At 37.7% G+C, this 18,219-nt stretch overlaps 1 protein-coding gene across 1 annotated transcript; it reads left to right on the top strand.

Annotated features, from left to right (window-relative positions):
• Window positions 1-588: 588 nt before the first annotated feature.
• Window positions 589-15,481, top strand: LOC101472478 (phospholipid-transporting ATPase ID-like). The gene is made up of 27 exons (XM_014409095.3): window positions 589-876; window positions 1,103-1,158; window positions 1,403-1,516; window positions 1,660-1,758; window positions 1,906-1,967; window positions 2,074-2,146; window positions 2,248-2,318; window positions 2,428-2,510; window positions 4,376-4,534; window positions 5,301-5,389; window positions 5,504-5,697; window positions 5,773-5,981; window positions 6,077-6,120; window positions 6,209-6,374; window positions 6,693-6,881; window positions 7,488-7,603; window positions 7,693-7,857; window positions 8,076-8,187; window positions 8,316-8,421; window positions 8,749-8,899; window positions 9,835-10,018; window positions 10,113-10,336; window positions 11,143-11,226; window positions 11,950-12,195; window positions 12,474-12,612; window positions 12,849-12,979; window positions 13,133-15,481. Exons 1-27 carry the CDS (start codon window positions 822-824, stop codon window positions 13,388-13,390), a joined length of 3,579 nt encoding a protein of 1,192 aa, XP_014264581.3. The 5' UTR covers window positions 589-821; the 3' UTR covers window positions 13,391-15,481.
• Window positions 15,482-18,219: the final 2,738 nt, after the last annotated feature.

The following is an 18,219-nucleotide window of genomic DNA, read 5'->3' on the forward strand; positions in this document are numbered from 1 at the left end:
AGGATATATTTTTCAAGTAAGTCCACTAAATGTTTTCCCAAAAGTCTTGAAGATTGTCAAGATGTTTTTGGCAGGTTTGGGACAAGTCTTTGTGTTGTTTTTGGTCGGCAATGTTTTTAACCTTGGAGCTCTACCATAGACGCCATTTTTGTCCAGTCTCTTGTTGTTGAATCATGAACATTGACCTTAACTGAAGCAGGTCAGGCCTGCAGTTCTTAAATGTATTTTTCTGGATTTGTCTGTGGCTTCATGCAATCTCTAAGGAATTTTGCTAGGATGCCCACTTCTGGGAAGGGTCATCATTTTAAAAATTGCATTTTGTATTTACTCTGTCTAATTTTCAAATCTTTTTACCCTATATCTATATAGTTCTATTTAGTAGTAATAAATAAAGTATAGATAGATAGATATAGTATGTAGATGATAGTAGTTGTTTACTACCATCATCAGCACTGTTTTGGTGAAAGAATAGTGTCTGTCATCAGTCAGTGGCTACTCAATATATCAACAAAAGAAAAAAAGAAAAATAAGGAATTGAACATATTGCATGTAAAACTTTAAGCTTTTATTAAGCTGTCAGAGCTTTTAAGGTTGGTTTTCTTTCATTTTTTTTTTTTACAGTGAATCACAATTCTACTTAAACATGGCCTTCCATATATTAACTGATTCCCTCTTGCTTTTGCAAGTTTCTCCTTTCACTTGCTTTTTCGATATATGTAAGCCACAAAGGAACAACTGTTTGCCTAGCTACATAGGTCACTGTCATAAAAACACATGCATGCTTTCCCTAGGTTGTAAAACATGGAAATACTGAGATAAAGATGGGATCTGTAGTGTCACGCTTTAACCGGGTACGTGGAAAAGGGAAAAGCGAAGGTAAGCTCTGATGCATGCAGAATTTCTGCTATGCGCTGAATAACTGTTATGTTTATCAGGGTTTTCTTGTTTGAAAATATTCCTGGACTACTGGGTTTTGAAACTTTTGTAAATTTAAGTTTTAAGTATGAATTGGAGTAAACATTTTTTTCAGAGTAGACTTTTTTTTTCTTAGCGCTCCTTTAACTTATTGTAAACTCTCGCCCTCCATATTTTATTTTCACAGAGGAGAGACGTTTAAGAGCTAATGACAGATCTTTCAATTTATCTCATGGCTATGCTGTAAGTATAAAAAAAAATCTTATTATGAATATTCATTAAATACCATGGATATAAGAGACTGTTTGAAAGTCGTACTGAGATCGAAAGCACAGATTGCTACTTCACTGCAACATTTACAGACATACTTAAATGCTGTCAATCACAAATGTATCTTTGAGGGGTTTTTTGGGTTTTTTTGGGTTATTTTGTTTTGAAAATTACATACATCTCAGAGACTGATATCTGGAAATTTCCTCTACTTTAGAACAATGCCATCAGGACCTCCAAATACAGCATCTTCACCTTCCTGCCGCTTAATTTATTTGAGCAGTTCAGAAGACTTGCTAATGCCTACTTCCTCTTCCTTCTTATCCTTCAGGTATCTCTACAGAACCATCTCTGCTTATTGTGCAAACATTATAAAATGTCCATAAGTAATGCAATTTAAGTTTATTTAGCTTGCAGATGATCAAGCTAAATGATCATTGTACTAAAATAGTGTATGTGTGTGTGTGCCCACAGTTAATCCCACAAATCTCCTCTTTGTCGTGGTTCACCACAGCCGTCCCTTTGGTTTTTGTGCTGTCAATATCGGCAGTCAAGGATGCCAATGATGACATAGTAAGCAGAAATTATAAAAATTGGAAACAGAATTGAAATCGTATTTAACTAAAAAAGAATCTCACTCAATATTAGGGAAAAGAAAAAATAAGGAACTAAAATCTGATTTGTAAGCAAACAATGTTTTCTCTTGTATCAACTGAGCAGAACAGACACAAATGTGACAGACAAGTGAATAACCGAAAGGTGGACGTCCTCATGGATGGCCAGTAAGTCTTTGGAAACCCAAATGAAAAAAAGAACAACTTTTGTGTGAAGAATTATGCAGTGTTTGGATTCATTTCTGTTTTATGTCTTTGTTCCTTTTCCCAACAGACTAAAAAATGAAAAATGGATGAATGTTCAGGTTGGGGACATAGTCAAACTGGAGAATAATGAGTTTGTCACAGTAAGTTTTGGGAGGCTATAGCAAAGATTTGAAGAAAGTGAAAGCAATTAAATTCAAAAGCTTCAATCTACTGGACCGTACTTATTGCTTTCATTTCTTAGGCAGACCTTCTGTTGCTGTCTAGCAGTGAGCCCCTTAATTTAGTTTATGTGGAAACAGCTGAATTAGATGGGTGAGTGTGGAGTACTGTGCAAAAACCTGTGTATGTTAGCATAATGGCTAATTTCTAACAATGCCTTACATTTCCCTTACCTTTTTCATGTCCTCTTGGTCTCCCCCAGAGAAACCAATCTGAAGGTGAAACAGGCTCTGACTGCAACCGGAGAGTTGGAAGACAACATTGAGGCATTGGCTGCCTTTAATGGTGAGAAGATACAGAAACAGAAACAACAGAAAAAATACTCTTGAATGAAATTTTTACAGTACATTCCTGTAAATAATGTTTTTGAGGCTATGTCTATAAAATCCCAATTTCAAAAAAGTGATGACACTGTGCAAAAATATACAATGATATGCATTATCATGATGCAACAAAATTCTTCTGCCCTCAGCTGAATGTCTCTATCCAACTTATGCAGAAAGCTAAACATTAAATGGCTTCAGTGAACACTTAGGAGACTGTGTCACATTCTTCAGGGCTTTACTGATTTGCGCCATTTGTAAATTCTTTCATTCTTTTGTAAAACTGTAATAACAGAAATAGAGTGCGGTGTATTTAGTCTCCATACAAATACACAAATGGTACATTCAACATTGTTGTCGTGAGTAAACAGCCACTACACAATCTCAACATCAACAATACACTGGCATCACATGTCTAGAAATACAGCTAACACCATACGCTGGTATGTTTCATGCTAACAGGCTAAACAAAGCACCAACAGCTAGCTTACACTAGTAATGTAACAAACTTTTTAAACACAAAAGAAAGTCATCCCTTCACTGAACAAGGTACTAATAAGTGAGATCAATCAATCAAATTCACCACACTTACCCATTATGCCTTGTCAAGAGTAATAGATGCAGGAATTGTCAGAGACACAGAGAAATGGACCTTCCACTAGATAGCAGGCTTTGCCATGAGAAGATCAGGAAAAAAACACATTTACTGACACGTAGATGCAATTACTTACAGAACAATGACTATGATTTGTCATATAACAAACTTATAACACACCTCAGAAATACCCACGAGACAGAATAAAAACAGATCAAATTTTTAAATTGAGACTTTTTACAATTTCATGAATATTTACTAATATTAGTAGCACTGCATTAAAATTGGCATGGTTCTGTCAATGAAATTACTGCACAAGCTCAGGAACATTTTCAGAAATTGCTTTTTCTGTGGCCAAATTCAAATGAATTTTCAAGTTATGTTTGAAAAATAAAGCCCCGTCTTCTGTATTAAAGAGGAGAGTGCTTGTTCAGCAGCAAATACAATTACTGCATACTGTATCAAGTCGGATAGAGGTACATTAGTGAATGGGAAATTGGCAGCTGCACATCAGGAAAGGCACCACTGAGGATAAAAGGTATAACCAGGTTTTAAAACAACATCCCATCCAGATTGTGTCTTTTTCAAATGATATGCTTTGCATATTTTAGCAGGATGCTAAACCTCATACTGCATGGCTTCAAAGTGGAATAGTTTGAGTGTAGTTTATCTTGCTTACCAGCTCACCTTTTTTTAAATAAATGCTGACTTCTCTACTCTCCTTATTCATTCTTTTATTTCTTTCTTGATACTCTAAATATACTTTTATGAGGAAAGCTATCACTCACAATGTCCTTTAACAGTAACCTACTGTACATAGACTAATAATTACCTGTGCTGTAAAGAAGAAGGGGTGGATCTTTTTGACCAGGCAAATGAATTACAACAGAAATAAAAGGAAGAAATTCAAACTAAAGCAGACATTTTATTCCAGGCTTGCAAGGGCCTTTCCAACCATTGGTGCCCTAGCTAGTATGTCACACTTTTTCCTGCCCTATGAGGCCCATGCAAGTTGCTCCCATCACATTCAAAATGACCCAAAAATTATGTTAGAGAACTTAAAAGATTGACACATTGAATTTGAATTGTATTCTGTGAATGTATTTATTTTGAGTATTTTTTTAATTTCTGCAAACAGCTAGACTTAAGGACGTGGAGCTATATGTGAGCTTATTCCCTTGAAACCTGGGAACTTTAATCCAAAATCTGTTGCTGACACCTCTGTTTCTCAGGTGAAGTGCGATGTGAACCTCCCAACAACCGTCTGGATAAGTTCAAAGGGACCCTGACAATGAACGATGACATCTATGCTTTGGACAATGACAAAATGCTGCTCAGAGGCTGCACTCTCAGGAACACTGAGTGGTGCTTCGGTTTGGTAATTTTTGGAGGTATGCTAGCTCGCTAGTAGAACTGCAGTTGTGTACAGTTTGCAATGGACAAGATTCTTTTTGGATTTAACCTTTATGATTTACTCTGATAATAATGTAAATACACACAGTAAAGTAGAGGATGGATGGGCCTCTTGAGTAAAGTGTGCGAGGGCATCCAAAGGGTGCATGTGTTACACATTAGACTTGTTAAAGTGTCCAGCTTTTGAAAGTGAAATAGCCTAACTATTTATATTCACCTGCATTGTAAAACCAGTTGTAGTGGACCTATATAAAATGCTATTTTCTGTTGTTGTTGTTTTTAGCACAATTTATTAGCTAAATTAGGAATTTAATTTGGAAAGAATTTAACCTCTGAATCTTCCTTCTAACCAATCAGACTATAGAAGAATTATCTTTAATGTGTCGCACTAACTGCCATCTCAGTTACTGTTTTGTCCAGAAATAATTTGTGAGTACATCTATCAATTGGCACATCTCTTTTTGAGGTACAGGTTATTACGGGACTCACAAAAAGTCTTTCTGAGAATCAGCTTCAACCAAATTCACACATTTGTTAGAGGTTTCACAGTTTCTATTATAGAGGTGAGGGTCTCTTCCTTGTACTAAAGTCTACTACAGTGTGTTGTGTAAAAGCAAAAAATCCCTGTATTTCTTTTACTACTTTCTCCTACTACTAAACAGTCTGTAAAACTTCTAAAAACTGTAACTGTCACACCAGTATTGTCACCAGTGTGTCTCAACATGACAACATGAACCTCTACAGGTCCTGACACTAAGCTGATGCAGAACAGCGGAAAGTCAGTATTCAAACGGACCAGCATTGATCACCTGATGAATATCCTTGTATTGTGTGTGAGTTTATAGACACGTACCTTTAACTGTTTTAAAGATGACTCATAATATATATTACGTTCATAAAAACATTAATTACTCACATGCAGATTTGTGATCTCTTTACTCTATCAGATCTTCGGTTTCCTGGGATTTATGTGTGCCATTATGGCCATTTTAAATGCATTCTGGGAAGCAAGCGAGGGCTCTTTGTTCACTGTGTTTCTTCCTCGCGAAGCGGGCATTGATGCTCATCTCTCATCATTCCTCACCTTCTGGTCTTATGTCATCATTCTTAACACAGTGGTACCAATTTCTCTCTACGTCAGGTAAGTTTCAGCACAGAAAACCTTGACAATTGTTTCATGTTTTGACCAACTGACCAATTTTTGCTACAATATTAGCATGGAAGTCATTCGTCTGGGAAACAGCTTCTTCATAAACTGGGACAGGAAGATGTACTATCCTAAGAATGATACTCCAGCTCAGGCAAGAACCACCACACTCAGTGAGGAGCTAGGCCAGATTAAATACATCTTCAGTGACAAGACTGGCACTCTGACACAGAACATCATGACTTTCAACAAGTGCTCCATTAATGGAAAAGCTTACGGTGAGCAGCTTTGCTTGAGTAAAAATTAGTGAGGCAAACGGAAACAAGCATTGGTTGAAAAAGTGATTTTTAAGGTATATTTATCTTCTATTAAGGGGACCTCTATGATTTCTCTGGACAAAGAGTGGAAATTACAGAGGTGAGAGGAAAACAGATGATTACTCTGTTTTTGAACTTTGTTTAAAGAAAGTATTGATCCAACTTTGTTGTTTTGGCTTTTCTTGCAGAGGACAGAGAGAGTGGACTTCTCCTGGAACAATCTGGCTGATCCAAAGTTCAGCTTTCATGACCACAGTCTGGTGGAGATGGTGAGAAGTGGAAACCCTGAGACTCAGGAGTTCTTCCGCTTGTTATCCCTGTGTCACACTGTCATGCCTGAGGAAAAGAAAGAGGGTGAGGGGTCCCCTAAAAGACATCTTTTATTTAATAAAACTCTTTAAAAGCCGTTGATAGCAGAACTGCTTTGCAGCAAATGTCCTGATAATTGAATGTTTTTTTTAATAGAACCTAGTCTTAAATAATACAGAGTGACTGTTTTTCTTTTTTTTTTTAATTGCCACTATCACTATTTAAGGACAATTTCTCCATTATATGTGTAGGGCATATAAAAAAAAAAAAAAACAAAACCCAACAAATTGACTTTTATAGTCCTCAAATGCACAATTTTCACATTTTCACTTACCACTATCGTTTATAATGTTTATGTTGTAGGAGAGCTCAATTATCAGGCTCAGTCACCTGATGAAGGCGCTCTGGTGACTGCTGCAAGAAACTTTGGATTTGTGTTCCGATCACGCACACCAGAAACCATCACAGTCATAGAGATGGGCAAACAAGTCATCTACGAACTTCTGGCTGTTCTGGACTTCAATAATGTGAGGAAGAGGATGTCAGTGATAGGTGAGATAAAGGGGCAGCAAGATGTTTAATTTCTAAAGTTTCTTTTTATCACAGAGAAGATATTTATTAATTTTCTTTAATATTTTATTAATTTTCCGATTAACCTCCTAGGACCTGCCGTCCACATATGTGGACATCACATTTTGGGTTACTTAAACCAAACTACTCAATTCTGCTCTACAAGGGCCTGATATCCACTTACAAGGACATTATACTGCTACTATATAAGCGCTATATAAATCCAATCCATTATTATTATTATTACTGTTCCATCGAAATTTTAAATGAATATCCTCATATGTGGCTCTCATTTTTCTTAGAAACTAAAATTAGGTAAAAAAAAAAAATCTGCTAATTCGTTGTTTTTACATTTATCAGGCCCCAATCAGCCCAAATATCAAAGAGAAATTAAAAATGCATGCCGTGGAAGAGTCCGGGTCTTAGGAGGTTAAAGATCTATTTACATAATATTATAATTAAAAATATAATTTAAAAATATTGTCTCTCCATTCAACTTTTTATTTTATAACCTAGGACCAGCTGCTCAGTACCTACCTGTGATACATTTCTGAATAACATAATTGTAACTTTCCGTGTCATTTACAGTGCGTGGCCCAGAGGGGAAGTTGACTCTATACTGCAAAGGTGCAGACACCATCATCTTGGAAAGATTAGACCCCTCCTGTAACAAACTGATGAAGCTGACCACAAATCACCTCAATGTGAGCGATCCAAAACTTATACCAGCAGCTTGAAGCTAAAGTCAGAAGTATTTTTTTTTAAATTAATTTCATTTATCAAACAAAAATAGGAGTATGCAGGTGATGGCCTCCGTACACTGGCTTTGGCCTACAAGGATTTAGATGAGAGCTACATGAAAGATTGGACACAGCGCCACCATGAGGCCAGCATCGCCATGGAGGAACGTGAAGAAAAACTTGATGAACTTTATGAAGAGATAGAGAAAGATATGATGGTTAGTCCAAAAACCTTTGCCATGTTGCTAGATAGACCGACCACAGTTTGCTGGTTGATTGCCTGTGAGTACTTTGGCAGAAATGATACTTGATTTTCCACTAGAGTTACAGTTAAATGTGCATCTTTAACTATCATTTGCAACAAAAGCAAAGGATGGCTTCATTGCTTTACTTTCTGCAGCATCAGTTTAAATGATAACTACATTTGTGGCTTTAGTTGTTGGGAGCGACAGCTGTGGAGGACAAGTTGCAAGACGGTGTGCCACAGACCATTGAGCAACTGGCTAAAGCTGACATCAAAATCTGGGTGTTAACTGGAGATAAGCAAGGTCAGTGTCAACATACTGTGTAATCTATTTAAACCACTCATTTCAAAATGGATAAATAATACTGCCATATGATATACAGTTAGAAACATGTATTACACCAAAGTGACTGAGATTTTTTTTTGAAACAGAGACAGCAGAGAACATTGGCTATTCCTGTAACATGCTAAGAGAGGAGATGAAGGATGTCTTCTTTGTTTCAGCAAACACTGCTGAAGGAGTCAAAGAGGAGCTACAGTGAGTCTATTAGAAATTTAAACATACTTAAAATAACTAAGAAAGTTATGACCATTATTTAATTATGAACAAACTGACACATATTTTAAGCTTTTTGTTACCGTGCTTTCAAATAAACAGCCCATAAAATAATAGAAACTGTCATCTTATTTTTTAACTAACTATCATAAGCTAATTCTAACATAAAAAAAATAAGTTACATAAAAATCTGACTTAGGATAAAAATAATAGTAATGAAGAAAAAGAAGAAGATGGGTTAAGAGTTGTAAGACTTTAAGGTTTTTTAAAATATATTTAAAATAGTTTATTCTGTCCAAATATTTTCAGGAATGCTCGAAGGAAAATGTGTCCAGAAGCAGCAGAGGAGCCATCTGTGACTACATCCCGCGGAGGCCTGTTTTGGGTTGAGAAAATGGAGACTGTGCAGGATGAGAAGGTGGATGGAGAATATGGCCTAATTATAAATGGGCACAGTTTGGTAAGAAGCTGCTGAAGCCACAAGAATTGTTTCTTGTGTTGTTCCTTCTCACTTGTGCTTCCATGTATTAATCACCCAATGTTATGTTTGAAATAGATTTTATATGTGTATAGAAGGTGCTTAACTTGAGGTATGACTTATTCTGGTTGTGATATAAGCTGCCACCTGTCTGCACATGGACCGCTCAAGTATGTGATTCTGTTGAGAAATTGCTCTCCATGCCTGGATGAGTGCAGCCTGCAGCTGAGCAGCGATCATCGGTTGTGGCTGCCTCTGATAAACACATCCAATAGCATGTTAGAGGCAAGTTTAATAGGAGACATATCAGGACAAAATGCTGGCCAAAAAATTGTCTGGTTATGCTCCTGATCCTGAACAGGTTGTGATACACTGGCTGAGTTGTGGCGGGGGTAGTCCTGTAAAGTCAGCCACAAACAGGATGCTGCTGCTAGAATGACACAAGCTCAGAATTACTTCATCCTGGTACTTCTACTTGGTACTTCAGCTTGCCAGTAGTATAACCTTAGTCAGATTTAGCCAGTCGCAGCACGACAAACGTGTTACATTCACTGTTTTGTGTGTGTGTGTGTGTGTGTGTGCTCTGAGACCAGTAGTTTAAGAATGCAGTAAACTGCACCAATTCTGAAGTGTGCAAGTAATTAAAACGAGTCATCCAGATCTGAAACCTACCTACTCACAGAATTTTTTTTAAGTGATTAAAATGAGAAATTTCCAGAATGTTAATTTAAATGTAACTGGCATTAAACATATACACTTTGGAATTTAATATTTTTATACTACAATGATTATTCAAATTTACCTGCCTTAAGAGACTTTCTTTTTGGTGTCCATTTTGAGGTGATAAGGTTGTGCCAGGGAGGCTTGGCAGATGACCTCATTGCACTACTGTAATCCCTTCTTCTCTTCATCATCAGGCTTTTGCACTGGAGAAGAACTTGAGGTTGGAGCTGCTGAGGACAGCATGCATGTGTCAGACAGTGATTTGCTGCAGGGTCACTCCTTTGCAAAAGGCCCAAGTGGTTCAGCTGGTCAAGAAATACAAGCAGGCTGTCACTCTTGCTATTGGGGATGGAGCCAATGATGTCAGCATGATAAAGGGTAACTGTATTTTTGCTACAACTAACCAGCTGGGAAATATGTAGCTACTGTTATTGATCCTGGCCGTTTTATTTCTTCCTTTTCTGTGTGTCAGCTGCTCATATTGGTGTAGGTATCAGTGGACAGGAAGGCATGCAGGCAGTGCTGTCCAGCGACTTTTCCTTTGCACAGTTCCGTTACCTTCAGCGCCTCCTGCTGGTGCATGGTCGCTGGTCCTACATCCGCATGTGCAAGTTCCTTGGATATTTCTTTTACAAGAACTTCACTTTTACCCTTATGCATTTCTGGTACGCCTTCTTTTGTGGTTTCTCAGCACAGGTGAGACATATGCATTGTAAATGTATAGTGAAATGTAAATGTTTATATGCAGTTTGAGAAAACAGAAGGAAATATAGTAAGGAAGAAAAATGAGCAAAATAACAAAAAGGCCAGACAGCCAGACTGCAGAAAAACATGGATATACCGGTCAGTTGCTGATTGGCTGCTGAAGCCCTGTTTTGGACAGGTTAGAGTGCTCAGTTATCGGTTTATGCTAGCATCTTGTTTAGCAAGCTGCATTCATGGACTGTATAGCTGCATTGCACAGACACAGCAAATCATTTATCCGACTATAATTTAAATGGGTGATTATTATCACAACTCAGGCTATCCTGAATGGTTGCCATGAAGGAGGATGCAGGCTGTAAACACCATGCTGTAATGCATTTTAATAAGGTACACTATGGGAATTTACTTTTTTGACCCAGCTTCAAGGATCAACAGTTTTTGGCCCTTTGTTGCATTGGCTTTCTTTTCGGCCTTAGAAGTTTTCCATTTGCATATAATATAAACTTACCCAAAACAACACAAAAACAAAGAAATAGAGAGAATTTTAAATAAATAAACGTAGAGCTGAAACTAAACTTTTCACAAGCAAAAAGCAAAACTCTGTAGTCAGTCATGGTGTGTTAATTATTTATCTAAACACTGTTGTAGTTTTTGTGCTGGGAGATCTTTTTTTAATGATTTATCTCTATCTCAGACTGAAAACCAGTTCCTCACCAACAATTCCAGGACAAATGTATATAAGTAAATTCATATAATTTCTTTAATGCTACATTCATGCATATTCTGGTTATCTACAGACTGTGTATGACGAGTGGTTCATCACCTTCTACAACACAATTTACACAGCTCTTCCTGTCCTTGGCTTGAGCCTCTTTGAACAGGTATGTGTAGCCAGCATAGACTGGTAAGTCTAAATATCCCACCTTAAATTTCTTTCACATACAAGGACGAGGGGAGCAAGTGAATCAGCGCTCAGGGCCCAGAGACTAAGCAGGTCCTAAATACACCATTTATTCATAAATATACACTATTTCAAAAAAATTATTCAACATTTCTCACACACTGAGGTGCACCTCTGCCCTGCTGTCGATTACACACGTCGCCTCCCAATATCGTTCTTCTTGCTGTTGGGACTGGGTCGCTGTGTTACGCTGGCTGGTCCGTCGCTAATGTCCCGTCGCACCCCACGATCAGGCAGGCGCTGGCTTGCATGTGTTTCTTCCTTCCTCCTCTCTGAGCTCACCCTCTCCTCTAACAAGTTTGTTTGGTGGCTAATATCCCGCCTCAGGGCACGCCCACACTTCAACAAGTGCCTACTATTGTCCGCCTAGTCCACACTGGATTAAAAGGATATCGTGCAACAACACTAAAACATGCAATATAAATATCAGAATAAAACCATTCAAATAAACTCAGTACTCTATGCACCAATACACACTATGATCAAAACAACATAAACCATTAAACAAACACAAATTTCCACTGTGTGACATATGCAGCAGAAAATTATTCACAATGTTTAGTTTTTTTTTTTTAATGTCATATCCCAGTGCCTGCATAAACCAGGCTTTCTCATCTCTTCCTTTAAACCCTGTTTTCTGCAGGATGTAAATGATCGCTGGAGTTTACAGCACCCTCAGCTCTACACTCCAGGCCAGAAGAACCAATACTTCAATAAGAAAGCTTTTGTGAGGTGTGTGATGCACAGCTGCTACAGTTCCTTGATCCTCTTCTTTATTCCCTGGGCTTCCATGCATGACACAGTCAGAGATGACGGAAAAGACATTGCCGACTATCAGTCGTTTGCTTTACTGGCACAGACCTGCCTGCTTATAGTGGTGTTTGCACAGGTAAGAAATACAACTCTTGTTGTCAGAAGCATTATAGCACGCTTGGCAATGACATATTAGCCTTGGAATAAAAGAAAATGACAGCGACGTCGCAACACTGTTCGTCCTCTGTTTCTGTAATATTTTGCACTACAAATCAGTGAACAGCTTTTTAGATGTGTAAACATATATTTGTGGGATTGCCTTTTTAATTTATATATGTATGTATCCCATACCACAGTATAAAATTATACTCATCTCAGTCACTGAACACATTTAAAAACAATCATTTTTTTCAGCTGTTTCTTGACACCTATTACTGGACAGCAATAAACCAATTATTTGTGTGGGCAAGTATTGCGGTCTACTTTGCCATCACTTTCACCATGTACAGCAGCGGCATGTTTTTGATCTTCACGTCTGCTTTCCCCTTCACTGGTAAGTAGATCTGCCATGGAGGCTGCTTGCTGTGGTCCACTTGATTTTTGAGAAATTAAACCATATCAAGTTATTTGGCTGATTGATACAGTGTAAATAGGTCAGCGTTTCCACGTATTCCATTTTTTTGTGGATTTAGTGTTTATCGCTTACATATGCACATTATAATGCTGTAACTTACAACAATTCTTTTACTTTGTTTTTAATTGCTGGTCCAATATTTGTTTGGATTCCAGGCACAGCAAGAAACTCTTTGAACCAGCCTAACGTATGGCTCACCATATTCCTGAGTTCGCTCCTCTGTGTCCTGCCTGTGGTAGCATTTCGTTTCATTCTCATACAGCTTCGTCCTACCATCAATGACGAGGTGAGAAAAATATTAGATAGACATTAAAGCCATCTTGTCTTTTAGGCATCTTATGTGTAGGAGTTGGTGGACCGTAAATAACGATGTGAACTGATGTAATGTTGTGCAAAAAACTAAATAAATATTAAAGTCATCTAACTTGTTTCTTTCTAGGTGAGAGCTAAGGCGCGAAAAGAGGCATTGCCAGCACCTGCTCCTCGTCGCACACTGAAAAAGCGCATCACCAGGCGGTCAGGCTATGCTTTCTCACACTCTCAGGGCTACGGTGCTCTGGTAATGTCTCAAAAATTCCTGCTGAAAGGACACATGAGAAGACTAGCTCTGTTTGACCACAGAGATTCTCCCATGGTTCAAAATCAGCCACAGCACTATCGCACTATTACTGAGGAGTCAGAGTCACAGAGCCCATAGCCTGGAAGTTTGCAGGGACTGAAGCACTTCATATATATATATATCATAATTCTGAAGCTGAATCAACAGTCATGAGAGGATACACAGGGTAAATTCTGCTTTCCAGGTCAAACTTTTACACTTAAAACCGAGTCAGTATAAAAAAATCATGGTGTTTTACAGTACTGTGCAAAAATCTTGCATCAATCCTCAAAATGGGAACTAGGTGTGTTGTGGCCATTTTTGTTGAATGTTTATAAAATGCAATTTGTATTCATTTTTGTTTTTTCTTTAAAGGTGTAAGAATATTCTGACCTGGTTTTGTTATGTAAATTTGTAATTAATTTTATTGGAGAAGCTTTTGGAAAGTGATTGGTTTATTAGCTTATGGACCCTCCCATTAATCAAGAGATTAAGAGCACCCTGGATGGGTGTGGTAAAGAGGTTTTTCGTTTTTTGTTTGCCAAATGTCAGATGGGAAGACGGGAGGGTTAGAAAATGATTTTTTGACCACTTTTGAAGTTGTTAAAGCAAATTAAGTTAACTTTCGTTTAATTTTAAGTTTTAAGAAGTTATTTGGCTGATTTTTGTTTATAATTTTCCACGAAATAAACGGCATATGATTTTTAAGCAATGGAGTCAGAAGTGCGTTCTAAAACAAACCTCCCATTGCCACCCACGGCCTTTTCTTGGACTTTTTTGGTGTTTGGAACGTAAAAGGCCGCGACAAGGTGCAACAGTTTTTTTTTAAACTTAAACACAAATACATGGAAATACACTCTATACAGCAAAGGGTTTGTACACTTCTAACAAGCTTGAAAGTCAATATCTGTATGACCACCTTTATTCTTCAGCATTGCCTTAGCTCTCTTAACCAAGCCTTCTTGTAGTTAAGTCATCTTCAGGAATAGTTCTCCAATCTGGACATTCAAAGCTCTTCTTCTCCATCAAGATGATCTCACACTGTCTAGGTCTGTGCTCCAATCTATGATTGGTTTTGTTGTTGTTTTTGATACTCTGACAGTGTGTTTCACATCATTTTCATACTGGAAATGGTGGCTCAAAATGTGACGGTACTTTTCTATGTTCATAATTACATAAATTGTCAAAGGTTCCCACTGGCACTGGTTAAAATCTATCCTCAAACCATCACAGAGCATCTACTGTGTTTTACAGATGGCTGTAGACCTCTTTACTGATTCCACTGTGCATATTGATGACATTTAGTGATACTGATACTGATTTCATTTGGATTCATTAATCCATAAAACCTGTTGTCACTTACTAAATTGAGTAGTTTGGCATAGATTAGCCTTTTCCCACCTGTTTTCCTTTCTTAACAAAGGCTGCTTGAGAGCCAATCTTACACTGAGATCATTTCTGATTAACCTTTAGTGAACAGTGGATGGATCACCTGAAGAGCCTGAGGTCAGGTCTTTGGTGGGTTTTCTCCCTTATTTCTTAAGTTCAGGATTTTCAGGTACTGTTCATGTGTCGTAGATAGTTGGTTGACCTGTCACTTCTTCTTTAGTCCACCATTTGTCCAGGTTCATTCAGTTAGGTTCATTTTTTAAAAAAAATCATTGGTCAGTGTTAACTGGCAAACAAAATGAACAAAAATATTCGTCTGAAAATTGTCAGGCACAAGAACAGGACTGAATGGGTGAAAAAGCAAAGAAAAACTTTGAAAGAGCATCAGAAAGCCTGGGGAATTATTGCTCAAAACATTTCAAATTTATTTTTTTTTAAATTAAGAATCATATGGTATGATTGATTTAAAGGTCTTAATTGAGCCAATGTTGGTTTGGTAAAAAGGCTTTATGTTTGATCTGTTAAAAATATGTTAATGTTAACCTGAAATTAGTTAAAAGAGACAGAAAAATGTGACATTCTTCTTGGTTTCTGTCCTACGTTGTTTTCTTTTTATTTTAAAATGTTGAACTTGCCACCAGCTGAACTGAAACAACTGGATTATTATACTAATCTTTACTGCATGTTTTTTCTCAGGTGAAATGTCACATGTTAATCTGAACAATTATCAATTGGTGATTTAATTTGAATTGAAGTCTATTATACTGTTTTCTTTTTAGTTATAATAAATTTTTACATAAAGATATTTGAACATTGTTTTATTGTTCTTTTCCTTATTATCTATTTGTTCATTTAACATTTGGTTCTTGATTGTTTAGGCACTAGCTTAAGCTCAGCATCTTCCAATTACAGCCAGGGGTCAGTGTCGTCTCTGTAACTGTGTGTTCACATTTTCACAACATTCGAAATAGAGCCTGCAAAGGCTGAAGTGTCATACTGGGGAAAGATCAGGGGTCACCAGGCAACACATTTGAATTATAAAATCGACAAATTTTGTTGCCTGTGACTGAATTTCTCTCTTCAATAAAAGAGTTTTTGTGACATGGGAGGAAAGATGGGAAGAAGCAAAAATAAACACACACACACACAGTATCAGAGAACAGAATTGTCAGGATTTGCAAGAGGCCCAAAAATGTGCCAATTTAAAAAACAAATTCATAACCTGACCTTGTTTACGAAGCACAGATTCACAGATTCTTTTGCAATATGTGTGCAGCTGTGTGTATTGTCCCTGTTACAACCCGGCTCAAAAGCCGCAACATAAAAAAAAAAAAAGGAGATGAATAACAGAGTGTGGGTGAGAAGAGGTTTCATCCTAAAATGGAAAACCAGGTTGGCTAAAATGGCTGGTGCCACCAAGGCAAAGACTAGTGCACTGCCGGAAAGCTTGCCTCAGGTATGCTTTTATCCACACCTGACTAGGTGTGGCCAATTAGCACCAGCTGAAAACACTGAGACGATTAAAAGCTGCAGAGGGACGTAACATCCCTCACAATCACGTATTTCACTAACACTTCCCATTGTACACAAACACAGCTGCATTCATCTCACAACTGCAGTGTCCTCTGAGACGGCGAGCAACGACCTCACTGACAGAGGGCTGTTCCAGTGTGGCACAGATCCAGAAGAGCTTTTAGTTGGCTTATAAAGAAACAGGTCAGTTTGTACTGCCTGGGGCTTTATGGAGCAGTGCATTTCTTTTTAAACATAGAAACCGAGGGACTGCATAGAAGACCAAAAATAAGTAGACAAGAAACATGTAGGCCAATAAAATAATTATTAAAGCCACTGAGTGAAGACATGACGAATAAATTAAAATCTTTTGAAAGTCTCCATGTTAAATTGTATTTTAACACTGGAAATCAGTTTGTATTACACTGATAAAACTCTGCTCATGTAGCTTCCTTCCTTTCCACTTTAACCCACACTGACTGCTCCTCCTTTCGTGGCCATGCAGCGCAGCCAGCATGCTTGACAGTCCAGTGAAGGTCATCGGAGGATCTCACTGTACAGAGCAGGGAGAAGCTCTTGCATGTTATATTATTAATAGCCTGCATGTATGGCACACCCTAACTATGACATGGCATTATGACTATTAACTTGGTCATTCTTACATTTTGGAATAACTTAGAAATTGACCCTTCATCCCATATCTTTAAATAATCACGTAAGAATAATAAAAAACAGTAGTAAAGCATCAAAAGAAGCAGGGTAAATCCTTTACCCCATTAATATTTATTGAGCCAGACATAGCCAACAGTGCTGGTTTAAAATGGTCTAAAATGGAGGAAAGAAAAGAAAGTGGAGTGAAGGGAAAATACATACATTCAAAGAATTTGTTAAAAACAGTGAGTTATAAAAACAGAACAGACACCTGCATACAAACCCCCCCCCCCCCCGTCTTACTGGTTGGCTTCTGTAAGAAGAGACAGTCTGAAATTCAAGAGAAAGAATTTCACACTTGGCAGTCCAACTTGAACTAAGAATTGTTATGTGGTAGAGCCAAGGAGACAGTGCTCTGGTTTATGTTAAGAACAACTTTTAAGTGTCTGAAGACATATTCGCTTAAGACAAACCAAGCATATCTGAATTTCTGAGTGTTCTTTGCTATCATACTCAAGAATCAATATGGTTATGGCATTTATATTTTAAAAATTGCTGAGCTTTGCTGAGCAATACCACGGATTTAAATCTGTGGTATTGTTGTGGTTTAAATAAGCTTTTTACGTACTTCTGTTATTTCAGAGTCAATGCTGTTCAGGTCTGAAGGCTGTGTATTTAAAACACACTGATTTTCAAATGCTTTAATCGTGGAAAGAAACCATCTGAAATCATCTCTAGTGTATTCAAGAAAGTGGGATCAGTAAATTCTGAACTAAAGAAATCACTTTATGTGATTGGGGGTTCAGTAAAACTACGTTCAACTGGTTGGACTGTAACCCTGCAGGTCATTCCCCATCCAGAGCACATGAATATACTTCACAGGGGAACATAAATATAACAGCTGACTAACCATTTGAGACTGTTGATTTGAAGGCTTTGTTCAGTCTAGGCAGTCTAAATATGTTAAGAGCCTGAAATTGTTTCCAGATTAGACTGGTGACTCAGTGTTAAGACACCAGCCTTACAGGAGCTCAAACAACAGTTTAATGGTGGCTGAAGTGTTTAGCTATTTGACAAATACTGATACTCACAGCAGGTGAGTATAGAGGCTCATGTAGAGACAGAAAGATCTGAAATGAGTTATCTATAAGAAGAGCTTAAGTCAAGGGTGTCCAACTCCAGGCCTCAAGGGCTGGTGTCCTGCAGGTTTTAGATGTGTCCTTGATCCACCACAGCTGATTTAAATGGCTAAATCACCTCCTCAACATGTCTTGAAGTTTTCCCAGAGGCCTGGTAATAAACTAATTGATTCAGGTGTGTTTTAACCCAGGGTGATATCTAAAACCTGCAGGACACTAGCCCTTGAGGCCTGGAGT

This window comes from Maylandia zebra, linkage group LG7, assembly GCF_041146795.1.
Source record: "Maylandia zebra isolate NMK-2024a linkage group LG7, Mzebra_GT3a, whole genome shotgun sequence".
In the NCBI taxonomy this organism is placed as follows: Eukaryota; Metazoa; Chordata; class Actinopteri; order Cichliformes; family Cichlidae; genus Maylandia; species Maylandia zebra.